The following is a 13,890-nucleotide window of genomic DNA, read 5'->3' on the forward strand; positions in this document are numbered from 1 at the left end:
CAGGTACTTAATTAAAGCATAGCTTCAAAAGCATCACTGTGAAACAATGTATTTTGATGGGAAATCCAGCATAGGAATCATTTTGAAAAGCTTCAGATAGACAGACAGGCATGAAAAGGTGGGGGTGCACTGCCTGTTCCCTGGTGATCAAAAGGTTAATTTTAATTTATCTCTTCCCCTCCCTTAAACTGGTTCTGTGAGGAGGGCTGCAAATTAGTACTTGGAAGGCACAGCAGGGAGATTAGCTTTAGGGAGGGAAGGGCTCCCCACTCCAGCTCTTAGGAACCTCACCTGGAGAGTGCATTTCCTTTTCTACTTAAGCTAACATATTATGCCTTCTTGTCACGAATGTTATTCCTTGAGGAAAAGTCCTCTCTGGTTCTATCTTGCAATCTGATGAATCATTCCAAGTGTGTGGTAGAGGAGAGGAGAGCGATAAGGCTGTAACAGGAGGGAGCCAGGAAACCGCTGAGGCTTTGGCTGGGAACAGGAATCCCGGTGTGGTGCATCATATGGGATTACTTTACCCACCCAGGCAAAGGAGGATTCCCATCTTTCCTCTTGTTCACACTGGCCTGAGGAGGAGCTGCTGCACTGCCCACTGTTTCCTGTGACACCACCAAGGTACAGAGCTGTACAAATTCTGGCATCCATGCATTGTTGTCTGACAATATTCATTTGACAAGCACAGCCGACACCTTTCTAACCCTGAGAAATCACAATGGTGTCTTTTCCCCACTGGGACAAAGAAGTCCCTTCCAAAGTTCTCCTTCCAAACCTCAAGTGTCCACAACTGATCCATTGTTGAAATTGTTAACAGGTGGAAAGGGGGAAAATGTACCCACTTCGTAATGGGACAAATACAAAATTGTTCTGTATGGGAACAATCTTTTACCTCACAACTGAAATAAAATCGGGGTATTTGCATTTCTATAAATAATCACCAAATCTAGCTAATTTTAAATAGTTAAAAATGTGCAATAGAGGAAAATGTGTACAGATAGAATCACTTTCTCATAACACAGTGTCACATAATGGTTATCCACATCTAGTGTAAGAGAGGCATTAGCCCAATGCAGAATTTTCCATTGGGATTAGCATTTGCCAGCACAATGTTGTACATGTCCTCAGAAAGCTTCTGATGGATGGCTTGTGTCCTCCTGCTTCTACGGAATTCCCAAGGATTGGGATATTCACACCCTTGCCTAGTCCCTATATCCTGCGTGGGTATTTGCTGTAACTCCCAGGAGATGGTGTGTGGTGTCTGGGTAGGATGAAGGGGTCGGTCTGTTGCCACAAATGGAAGAAGCTGTGGATATCAAGGCATGGTCTCAACCCACCAAAGAAATGGTCCTTAAAGGTGAAATTCCACATTCATGCTGCCCCCTTCCTACTCTAATGCATGTCTGGGTGATGCAGAAGGTGGTGCCTTCTACAGCACACCTAGAGATAATTTTCACTTGTGATTTTGCTCTTTTCCTTCTTATTTTACTTCATTGATGCAATCTTTTTCACTGTATGATCTCAGAAAACTCTCAGGAGTCTGTGCTAATACTGGGCTAAGGTAGTTACGAGACAAAACAGTATCACTCTTTCAGTCCCTAAGGATTCATGGCTCAACTGGTTTAGCATCTTCAGAGAGCCGTATTGAGGGGTCTGCAAGGACAAAACTTGGTGCAAACTTCTACAGGGATCTTTGAAGTAATGTGAAGTTTGAAATTAGCATTTTCTGTAGAGGATTTTGAGGTTCCTACCAGCATTGCTGGGGATACTGTTTATCTATGTTGTGTTTGCTATCTCTGTAAAGGATGGATTTGTTAGGATCTTCAGATTCAACCAGATCTGATGGGACTCAACACTGAACCACTTGGTGAAGATTTTAAACAATGACAAAGGTTAAGGGTAGTCACTGTCCTCCCTCACAGTTCTGCAATCTGACTATGAGCCTATCAAGTTTCCCTAATAAAGCTTTGGCATCACTTTTGGTGAGCATTGGAGGACTTTGTACACATGAACAAAAACCTTGAAAATTATGCAGCTCTTAAATTGACCTCAGCAAGTGATGTGTTTCCTTTTGCTTTCAGGTATCAGAGGTTTGAAAAAGCATTTCTGCTTGCTGTTGATATCGGTGCTCGGGACCTGTTCATGGTGAGTTGTTTCTGGAGACAGAGACTGTTGGGGGATATTAGTTGTCAGCTTTTGCACACATTAAAACAGTTCCAGGACATTTGCAATCTTGGACACATACTGAAGACAGAGCTGTTCTACTTTTGCCATCATGAAACTCATCAGTAGGAACTGAGTATCTTCAGAGTCACTGACATTTTCCCCAGCATGGCCTACAGGCTATTCTTAATTTTCTAGGAATTATTGTGTATGGTTTTAAACTTTCATCTGACCTGATGTGGGTGAATGTCATCTTTCACTCTAATAAGCTTATACATTTCTAATCTGTTCCTTTAAGTTCAACTGCTGAGTCCTGGACACAAGAGCTGTCCATGTCCTGGGGATCCTGAATGCTCTTAGTTTGTCTCTTGGGGTTTTGTGAAAAGTGACAAATTATGAACGCTTCTGCTGGTACTTTTAAAACAACAAAGCTCAGCAGCATCAACACAAGGGTTTTAACATTTCATGCACTCTCTGCCCCCTCCCATTTAATTAGCTACAAAAGTAAAATTAACCAGCTCTTAAAAGGTCCTCTGTGTGAGCACTGCAGGAGGTTCTTGTTTTATAAGATCTTGCACCACAATGTCACAGTGAGGTCAGATGGACAAAGCCAGTCGTGCTCTCCCAGTCTCTCAGCATGTTGCTGCTCCACAGCTGATTTCATTGTTTTCAAAGAAACAATAGGAAAGGGCTTGTTGAAAAAAAGGCCCTTTGAACGATTCGTTTGCTTGACTCTTTTGCATAATGAAGACATTCTGTTGTTTAAATTAAGCTTTGACACTAGATGTTAATATCATTTATCCCATTAAGTCACTTGCCCTGCTAGTTTGATCTTGATATTTAAATTGTATGTTAAATTACACAATTAAATCCTGCTTTTAGGGGTTATGAAAATTCCCTTCTAATTATATAAAAAGTTGTGTGAACCTTTTGATGTTTTTTTCACAGCTCTAATCATCTGGCTTGTTCCATCTAATTAGAAAGATGTGAATACTGCGATAAACTTTCCTAAGTATGCATCAAAAGAATGTGATGGAAATGTCAGACTTTTAGGAAATTCATTACATGTTCTATGTTTACTCCCCTCGATTTTCTGTCTTTTTAGATCATCTCTTTCCTTTTCTCTCTTTATTGAACGTAACCTCTTCAATACAAATTTTATACCTAATCGTGCTAAGCACTGCTGCAGCCACATATAAGATTCAAACTGTAGTATGTCTGGAGCAGATTAAAGCTTTTTTTCAAGGGCTCTCCCAGTGTACAGATAATAAATACTCCCTAATTTTAGCCATTCTGACAGAATAAATGTCACAGCATTTGCCATCAAAGGCCCTCTCTCATATGACTGAGAGCATTTCCCACATGATCTTTTTCTCTTTCCTTCCCTCTGCTGACAGCAGGATTGAGGAAGAACCTCTGTGCCAGGGTGGGAACACCAGTGTTGGGTGTTGAGATGGGTGCACAGCTGCTAGCAAGAGGGAGGGACTGTCAGTACCTGGCTCCACAAGTGATAGGTAACATGTTCTACTCTCACCAAAAAGTCTCTCCAACTTTCTTCAAGAGGAGTTTCAATGTTCACAAAACAATTAACTCCATCCTTTCCTTTCCTCTCTCAACACCTACTCTTCATTTCCTATCCTAGCAATGCCCTTAAACATAAATCTGTATTTCTGAAGAGTTCCTCTTGGCTTATGTCATTGTGAGATCAAAACCAGTTCTTTAATGTCCTCATTCTGCTTGCATTACCTTTGAAATTCTTCATAGTTGCCCCTAAATTATGCTATGAGCAGCACACATCCCTGCCTCCTCTGGGGAAATGTCCTTTTGCTAATTCATTGTCTAAGTCAGTCACTAATGAAGAAACCTTACAATAAGCTAACAGTGGTACTGCTGCAAGTCCACTAAGTACAGGACTCAAGAAGTTTAAACATGCATAGGTCATTAAGAGTATTTATTTGTGCCATGGTAATTTCTGAGGAATTTTGGCGTCATTGTGCTTAATACTGTGTGAAAATTAGATAACCTGTTCCCTGAAACCCTACAGTCCTATTAGTATGACAATGCTACTGCTAAGCAAGGGTTGTGCATCCCTCACTTCTGCTTAATACTGAATGATTCCTATGTATTGTTTATGTAGGGCAAAATGCAATTACTAATATACAATTTGATTTTGCATATATTTAAAGCAGTTTTATCCATTTTTAAAACCTCAGGTAGCTCTAGGAGTCACATCACTTTATTCCAAATTAATCTAAGGGGATTTCAAGAAGAAAGAGTAGTCTAAATAAAGATACCTGATGACATAAGCAAAATGAGAAAGAAAAAAATCTGTTTATTAAAGGGGAGCAGAGAAGGAACTAAAAAGGAAAGGATAGAGAGGAATAAATACAACAGAAGTTGAGGAGGATGCAAACATTGAGTACCCACCACTTGAGAGTTCTAAGAAAATGTCCACATCTTAGAGAATTTACCCTGAGCATCAATTTCACCAAACAGGGCTCTACAACATTCCCATTATTTGTTTTGAGACTGCAAAGAAGTTTGAGAGAATGTTATCCAAAGGATAATTCTTTCAAAGAAATGAAAAATAAGGGAAAAAAAGGCTTAAAACTATAGCTGTAGCATCACGAGATGATGCCATAGCAAGGCACACACATGGCTGTGTCTCTCCCTGAGCTTTACAGTCACTTCACATCCAAGTCCATCAATTAATATCTTCTCCTATGAAGTTCAATAAAAAAATAAAACTGAAAAGGACATAATATTACTAATAACAGCTCCATTTATTGGACAGTGACTGATCCAATCTGTGACAGAAAAGATCAAGCAGTGGAAAGGTTGTTAGCTTGAAGTGCTTTTATAGTGCATTCCAGCTCTCAGCTGCTGAAAATTCAAAAGGCCATCCCATGTACCAAAGGTAGCAAAAAATGCAAGGGAAAGACACTTTAATAAAACTGTCAGATCTTGGGTGATACACTGATGAGGAAAGTGCATGCTTCGAAGAAATGTTGGAGTGTTGCCCAGAAATATCCTATAGACAAATGCACATCGTTTTTCAAATGACTTCTGCTCACCAACAGCCAGCTCTGTGAGTCACAAAGGTGCGGGGGAAAGGGAAGTTGTCCAAAAAGTAAGCAAACTGTTAAATGATAAAATAGAGCCCTTTCAGCAAGCTTCTGATAAGCAGCTGGAAATTGTTTTTATTGTCACCATTGTGTTTGAGAGAGATGTGACCTTTGGACTTATAAATTCTTAGGTAATTGTGTGAAAAAAATCTGTCATGAATATTCAGATAATTTAATTCCTTTTTTTTGTCATTCTTTAAAGCACCCTGTAATCTGGTGCTTCTTCTTTCTGTTTTTTAGTTTTCTAGTTTAATTCTACTCAAAGAGTTATAAGTTCTTAGAAAAATCCACTTTTGCTGGTTTGTTTGAATGAGAAATGTCTAAATTTCATCTGAAATGGTCTAATTAGGAGATTTCATATCTGTAATCTTTTCTTTCTAAAGCTGGCTTAGAGATGAGTCAAAGGCTACTTTTTTTATTCTTCATGACCAGTAACTTGAGGAACAACAAAGAAAGCCACTTACCAACCTACTACTAACCTTTATTTCTTACAAGGCTCCTGTTAGATAATGATGGATATGTAACACCTTTGCATTTTTTTACTCAAACCAGAAAATGGGCAAAACCAAGACCTGAAATAATAGCTGATTTTATTCACAGAGTGCACAAGTTCTTCATTGACAAAACTTGGTTATTTTCTGCAGTTGTTTCCACCCCATCCTCAAGCTTACTCTTTGAAAATGCATGGGGCTATACAATGCTTCTCATAGCTTTAGCTACAAAAAGACAATCATTAAACATTGTCAGAATGTATTTTAAATAAGTCTGCCTGTACATCCAAATCTCTGTGAGTTCAGACTTGTCCAAGAGCCCTTGGGTTTTCTATTGTTATCTAAATAAGGTGACAGTATCTGCTGTTTCATCTTCATAGAAATCATACCTTGCTGCTCAGGCCCTTTTCTCCTGACAACCAAGTTAGACCTACAAAGAGAGGAAATACAGAGTTCGCCACAAGTTCATAACCCTTTACTCTGCTCCAAGACATTTGCACATTTTTTAAGTCACACCTGTGTTTGTGATGAGAAGACACTGCTGTCTACTGCATACTCTGCAGATCCTGCAAGTCAGTTCCTGGCTTTCCTGCATAACCATCTCCATTTCTCTAAGATTTTCAGTTTTGTTTTAAAATTGTTGTTGTTGTTAAATGAGGGGTTACTGAAAGCAGCACATCTTTCTCCTAATACTATTACTCTCACTTTTTTCATCTAAACGTGTCTTTCTAGAGTAAAGTCACTTTTTCTGTAAGAGTTTCTGTCATATTGATGCAGGTGGCAGTAAACTCACCTCATGAAGGACAGTTTCACCTGAAATCTTCCACATTAGGGTGAATAGACTTGTTTTTATGGCATGCAGAGGTCAATATTTCCAGCAAACACTCTTTTTCTCTTTAAATTCCTGCAAGCAGATGGCTTGCAGAACAAGGGAATGACTCAAATCTTTGGATGTCAAATGGCATCTTCAACAAAGTAGTGGGGGAAAAGATTTTGCCAACTCTTGTTGGAGTTCCCTCACTTTTTATGTCACAGTTCATGCAGAGTGCAGCATGAGAAGGGGATTAATTGTATCTTGATTAATGGTCAAGAATGAGCTTTTACTTTTTGAGGACCAAATACAAGGGCAGTGAGAGTGTAATTTGTCTGCAGGAATATATTCTCCCACAACGAGCTCCCTATGAAGTTCATGTGGTTTTCACCTCAAATATTAATTTGCAATAAAAAGCCTTCACTTTTGACATGGGCATGCAGTGATGGGACAAGGGGGAATGGCTTTAAACTGGCAGAGAGCAGGTTTAAGTTGGATATTTGGAAGAAATTATTTCCTGCAAGGGTGGTGAAGCCCTGGAACAGAAGTCATGCAGAGTAGCTGTGGCTGTCCCATCTCTGGAAGTGCTTAAGGCCAGATTGAATGGGGCTTGGAGCAACCTGGCCTAGTGGAAGGGCAGGTTGTCCCTGCCCAGGGCAGGAAGTTGGAGCAAATTGATCTCTAAGGTCCCTTTCAACCCAAGCCATTCTATAATTCTATATAACGATACACCCCTGCTGCAGCCCTCTGATTTTTGACTCAAGATAAAAGACTAGATCCAGAGTATTAGCAACTATTCATGCTAGAATACATTTGTGGAAAGTCCCTTGTTGTTCAGGAGTGACTCGGGAATCACACCAACCCTGTGGATGTTAAAAGCATTGAGCAGCCAGTGTTGCTCTTATTACCTCCAGTATCAGCACAGGGAGAACCATCATCACCTCACCCACAGAACAGCAAGGGGAATAACCTTCAACTGTGAGTGCATGAAAACATTCAAACAAAAATTAGTCCCTTAAAGATTAAAACCTTCAAATCATAAAATCATTAAGGTTGGAAAAGGCCTCTAAGTTCATTGAGTCCAACTGTTAACCCATTACTAACAGGTCCACTGCTAGACCATGTCTCTAAGCACCACATCTGCATTTAGCATGCTCCAAACACAGACTGTCAGCCAGGAGAGTTCCAGTACTTCAGATCTGGGTTACACAGAGCCACCACCTATCAACATTCTTTTAATTCAACAGAAGTTATGTTAAAAGTAGACAGATTGGTTTCTTTCATACACTGGTCAATAGCTTTGCCTTTATCAGTGCATGATTGGTCAGTGTTTTATTCATTGCTGTATTCAACAGCACAAGTAAGGAAATATATTTGCGTTGGAGGGAATTAAAACATAATGGTAGGTTCATCAGTTCCATCTGTGTTTGTGATCTAAATAATAAAAGAACCTCTTTCTTTCAAAATCCCTTTTGTTGCTCCTTTGAGATTCATTTTAGATTAATCTTTTTTCTTCTTTATTTCCAAAGGACATCCATTACCTTGCTCTAGATAAGGGTGAATTGGCACTAGCTGAAGTGGCAAAGAGAAAGGCTAATGACATTGATGCAGAATCAATAACTACTGGAATTGGTAAGAATTAATGGTGTTTAAAAAGCCCTTTTGTTTTAATCAATACTTGTCCTGTAGAACATGTTGTTATATTTGTAGAGGGGTTATTGTTTTGATTGCATTGTTTTCTTTGAAAGTGAGACTGGATTTTTATTTGTAACTAAGGAAGAAGGCTTATAAAAATCACATAGCTTTGCCTTTCACTACCTGTGTAAGGATAGCTATGAAGCAAAAAGATTTATGCTGTGGCTATATAGAAAAGTTCAGGCTGTACAAACTGAACTGAGTGCGAGAGGTAAGGGACTGAATCTGAAAATCATTGCTCACATCAACATTAAAGGCAATTTCACTCACCTCTAAATACTTGCTGGTGCACACTGGAGCCACATCCAACATTGATACTTTGGCAGCACTCAGATGGAACATTTACTGATGTGAATACAGCTTCACATCCTGGCTTTACAGCAGCAGCTTTGCATGCAGTGGGATTTTTACCATTCCATAAGGAATGTCGATGCTAAAGTTGCTAAGTGTGAGACTAATAGCTAAAACACAGATACACAGATACAGACTTTTCATGCAGGGGAACTCACAACTCATTCACTTTCTCCTTGTGCTTCTTCTGAATTGACATAAAGAGATGTATGCAAGCACACAAGACCATTCTGATTTCATGCCTTTTAGCATGAGCCAAGCAGAAGGTGTCTATGTCTAGGGAGCTGACCTCCATTGGAGACAAAGGCAAGAAAACCCACAAAGCCTAAAAATGTTTACATAAAACTTGCACAGTTCTCTTTTGCTTATTCTACTGCATCATTGAATATTAGAGGAAAGCACTGAGTTTTTGTCCTTATTCCATGCCAAGAAGTAGAATAGGATTAAAACTCAAAAGGTTTTTTTATGAGTCAGAGTCACAAAACCTGTGAGATTTTGGGTAACTTGAGATTCTTTTAGGACAGTGCATCTATAAATCTCCCTGTTTACCCAGAGCATACAAGGGAATGCCGCTCCAGTACCTAGAAATGCAGAGAGGCCATATATGCATTTATGTGGCTATTTCTATGGATTGTATAAATCCATGACTTTCAAGGCTTCTACGATACAGGAGCACCTCCTTCCCTTTCCGGAGGGAATCTACTCACCAGAGTAGGAATCAAGCAGTGCCTCTCCTGAACTCTTTTCTTCAGGGTCTTTCATTTTCATGCTCAAGTCACTTAAAGCTATTTTTCCATCATAACTGGGCTTTTGGGAAAGCCTTTTCACCACTAGAGCTCAAAAAAAAGGACACCTGTTTAGGTCATCCCTTACATCCCTCACTGGCACTTCTGTGCCAGTTACATCTCCCTTGCATTCTCCTCTTTTAATTCCTAGGTATTTATGTGCTGCACCAAATATAACTGAGATACCCAGGACTTGCATCTGATCATTGTCTGTTCCCTGACACTTAATCCAGAAAATTCAAACTCTAATTTGTATCTTCATTTAATTCCTTGCAAACTACCATGATTACTAGATTTCTGAAGTTGGGCTATTTGTAAATTTAGTGAGAGCCTTTTGTAGCATTGTAGCTGAACATGCAGGGAGAGGGGTAGGGAAAAGAACTGAGGTGATCATAGATGCCTTCCTTGCATATCAAATGCCACACATGTGTAACTACAATTCAGCTATAAATGTGCAGGCACACAGTCTTCCCCTCCTCCAGACCAGTCCTACAGTTACGTCTACAATGCCCCATTAGCATAAATTATTAAAGTCATTTTATATGATAAAGACTTATGCTGAATAATTAACTATCAGGATGATTTTAAATACTTTTCAATGCCCCCAGGGACAAACTGTCACTGAGATTCATTCTCTAAACAGTATGAATTTGCATCCAATTCATTTTGTATGAAAATAAACAGGAATCTCCCATGAGTTTGTTTTGCTGCGGATTCAATCTCACCTTAAACATGTGAAATCTCAGCCACAGGTTTTGTTTTGTTATACTTTATTCCAACGTCCCTTCTAATGATGCTTTTCTTTCATAAACTGTCATCAGCAAAAAAGTTGACATGAGGTAAGAACTTTGTGGACCCAATGAAAACAAAAGATGATGAGTGCTTCATATGTAAATTGCTGTATTTTTCTAATACTTTGAGAGGGGGAGAAAAAGTCATGCCTGAGCCAGATTTTTTTAAAATGCAGTTTCAAACAAGTCTGTGTCCCTTGACCTCTTCCCAAACCAAGTCCTCTTCAGCTGGTCCCTGCTCTCTGGAGCTTGCATCCATTCAGTTCACCAATGGTCACACTTCTCCCCAAAGTTCTTGAACAGCCACTTCAGGCTTTTACAGGAAGACAGTAACCTAAGCAAAGAGAGGCAGCAAGGTGCAACCAGTGCTATTGAGCTTATACTAGACACCTCTATAGCTTATTTCTTAAAAATATATATATATAAAGTGAACCATTTTCATATGTCAACATCTGATGAAATTTCCTGAGCTAGCCCATCCCCAAACCTCAGATCAGCACTGCTTGCAAATAAGATGAGTCAGTGCTTCTGGCTGATTCCCAAGCCTTTGAGAGGCTCCATCTTGCCCCAGATATAATTTGTCAAGATATTTCTGTGTACAGGGCGCACTTCAAGCATAATATATTTCAAACTCTGACTTTCAGGAAAAGTTTCAAGCTCCTTCAAATAATGTAGGATGACAATATAATTTCATCTAAAATTTATAGACATCATCCAGAGTCCTGTATGGGTAGATTCCTCACATATATTATGTCAGTATTTGTGTCAAGAGAAAACTAAAAATAGGTTGATTTTTTTAAGATTTCCTGAATTTTGGCTCTTCTTAGTTCATTGTCATGTGATTGCAGTTTGCTGGACACTGTTTGGAAGAAGGCACCTTCAAAGCTAAGGATGTCTGTGGGCATCTGGTGAAAACAGATAGACATCCAGAGTACAGTAGTTTGGTGAGAATATTGCTGAGCAAGATGAAGTGTCAGGTGAATATGGTTTTGGGAGAATCATATATTTTGTTCATCTGATTAAAATCTTCTGAGAATAAGTATTCTGATAAGATTTTATGTTTGACAGCCTGTGAAAATGCATCTTTAGGGATGAGAAGATTGAAGTAATGGTACTGTACATCTCAGAAATGGCATTAGCCATCTCCTCTTTCCCCACTCTTATTTGATCAACAGACCACTGGCTGTGGATCCTGTGGTTTCTTCTTCCAAAGATTTTCTGTTGAATAATTTCTGTAGTAGATCCACAAGTTCCTTAATGAGGTCAGGGAGTTCTCATTTAGCCTTGCCTAAAATGTATGCTGTGCACCTCATTTCACTTGATTAAAAGAGAGAATAAATAATTTATTCAATATTGGCATATATGTAGGTTACTAATAAATTTTGTTTATGAGCATAACCTGGCATATGCTATTCTGGAAGAGTATTGTCTGTGGTGGGAGAGTGAGTCTGCTTGGTGCTGTGAAGTGTGGGTTGCTAATGTAAAACCTGAGCTGCAAAGAACTGACATGGCAGAGCCTGTTAAGAAATGCCATAGCTAATAATGATCATGGAAGTGAAGAACTCAGCCCTTCAGACATCATTGCTCAATGAATATCCAACAAGGAGCATATGTAGGCAGTGTCAGAAAGTTTCCCAAGGCCAACTTCCAACAAATTACATTAGGGCCTAGCAAGGTGATTTTAACCTTCAAATCAACAGCTTTCACCCAAAAGGGATTCATGTTGTGACAAGACAGATAACTGCTGCATAGTTGAAAGGCAAATTGGGAAACCTTGTATTTCTACTTAGAATTTCAGAATATTAGTAACTAATGTTTAGGCAACATTTCTAACAGAGGTATCTTAACAAAAACACTGATGTTCAGATAATTGCATTGTTCTGAAATGCTAGATGGGACTGACTAACATTTTGGTGGTTCACTAATGTCTCATGAAAGCGCTTGAGGTTTTTCCATTTAAAATAGAATTTTAAAATATTTCTGGAAGTATTCCATACAGTTTGCGAGATAGGGAATCTTATCAGTTCTCACAGAGACTGAAGTCTAATTTCCCACAGTGTTTGTAAAATGACATTTAAAATGTAGAGACCCTAAATTTTTCACCTTACTGGCAAGGAACATCACCAGTTTTGAACCCTAAGTGGAGAATTAATTAATTTTATCTTTGTTCTGTGGTAGTGTTTTATATTGAACAGCTTACATGTTCTTTGTGATAATTAATAATGACACATCCTATGGTGTTTTGTCTGAGATACCAGTCTGATCTTGCATTACAGTCTGCTACCTCCAAATCATTTATCATTTACTCAGATCTTCCCCTCTTCCTGACAGTCCTGGGGAGCCTGCTTGCATTTCAAGACCATGTTTAGAATTGTCCCCCTGTGTTTTTAACCTTCTCTGGCCTTGCATTAGCCTAGTTAGTAACATTTCCTTCTCCTCTGATCCATAATGACTCCTTTCATCTCTCAAGTGATATTCTTCCTCACCCTCACGTACCCTTTCTGACACTGATGGCAAAGCCTTCTTCATTTCCTGCTCTTCCTTGGCACGTGCAGCTTTCTCTTGTCATCTATCAAGTTTCAAGAGAATCTTGGTCTTTATTTAATGACTTTTATTTCACTGTGTAACATATTTACGGCATGCTTCAAAGGTATTGTCCCAGACACCGGTGAACTGTGATCTGGGAAGACTCAGGGGACACCTATTCATGCTCCAGTTTTTTAGAGTCTGCCCCCTTCAGTGTAAGTGTTAGATCTCCTATTTATTTATTTCTGTTTTCAGTTTAAGTCAATCAAACCCTTAGCTTTTATTTTTCTAATAATGTGACTTTATCCCCAGAGAGCCAGAAAAACATTTTTAATGAAAAATGCTTTCTAAGTATGATTGGCAGTTCACCTATGGCAAGAAATTAGTTTCCACAAGCACCTTTTTAATTTTGAGCCACCCAAGATGAGTGTCTTTGAAGATCCATAGTAATTTGAAATTATTTAACTGTTCTCTTGAACATATCAAGCCACACACAGCACTTGACACAGAGCCCACTAAACACAATGAAAGGATTTCTGCCATCTTCAGGGAGCTTTGGATGGGGACTGTAGCAAGCAACAATCTCATGGCTAGGTCTGGTATGACCAGGACTGCTGCCATCTGCAAAGACCTGGTTTGGAAGGACACTCTACTTGGTGTTGAGTGGCTTCAAGAGGAGGAGGCAGCAGCCAACCCTCATGGCATTGCATCCTATATTTAAATTTCCAGCTGGTACTGAGGATTTTACTCTCTTGAGGGTTACTGGCACTTACTGCTCCCCTCCTTGTGTTCTTTTCAAGAAGTGGAGTGGTTTGTTTTACTTGAAGTCTACAGTAATGCCAAGCTATTTTTGGCTCCACCTCACCTCACCTCTCCTCTTGCTTGTGTCATGATGTCAGTTTTGATCTATACCTTCCCACTGCTAGACAGCTTTGCCTAAAGACATAATCCTCAGCCCCTAATAATTATAAGTACATCAAAGGCTAGTTGGTTTGCTTAGCTGCAGAGGTCTCCACAAAGATCTGCGTATCTTCACTTGAAAGAGATTTATAGTTTTGTGTCAAGCTTTAGAGTTGTCATGGCCTTCCATTTTTTTTTCCTTCTTTATAGTGACATATTTTTGCCCACTACAGAACTGATTTAAAAAGC

General features: G+C 39.2%; 1 protein-coding gene across 9 annotated transcripts in view; it reads left to right on the forward strand.

Moving 5' to 3' along the window:
- Positions 1-13,890, forward strand: part of WDPCP (WD repeat containing planar cell polarity effector) — a 148,010-nt gene that overhangs the window by 100,304 nt on the left and 33,816 nt on the right. For 8 of the 9 annotated variants that reach the window (XM_015622991.1, XM_015622999.1, XM_015622997.2 and 5 more), the window contains 2 exons: positions 2,085-2,148; positions 8,123-8,225. In XM_015622991.1, coding sequence (XP_015478477.1) covers positions 2,085-2,148; positions 8,123-8,225 — 167 coding nt within the window. Of the gene's footprint in view, positions 1-2,084; positions 2,149-8,122; positions 8,226-11,063; positions 11,526-13,890 lie in introns of those variants that run through there. The other variant, XM_015623001.3, reaches the window with a different exon arrangement.

Source organism: Parus major, chromosome 3, assembly GCF_001522545.3.
Source record: "Parus major isolate Abel chromosome 3, Parus_major1.1, whole genome shotgun sequence".
In the NCBI taxonomy this organism is placed as follows: domain Eukaryota; kingdom Metazoa; phylum Chordata; class Aves; order Passeriformes; family Paridae; genus Parus; species Parus major.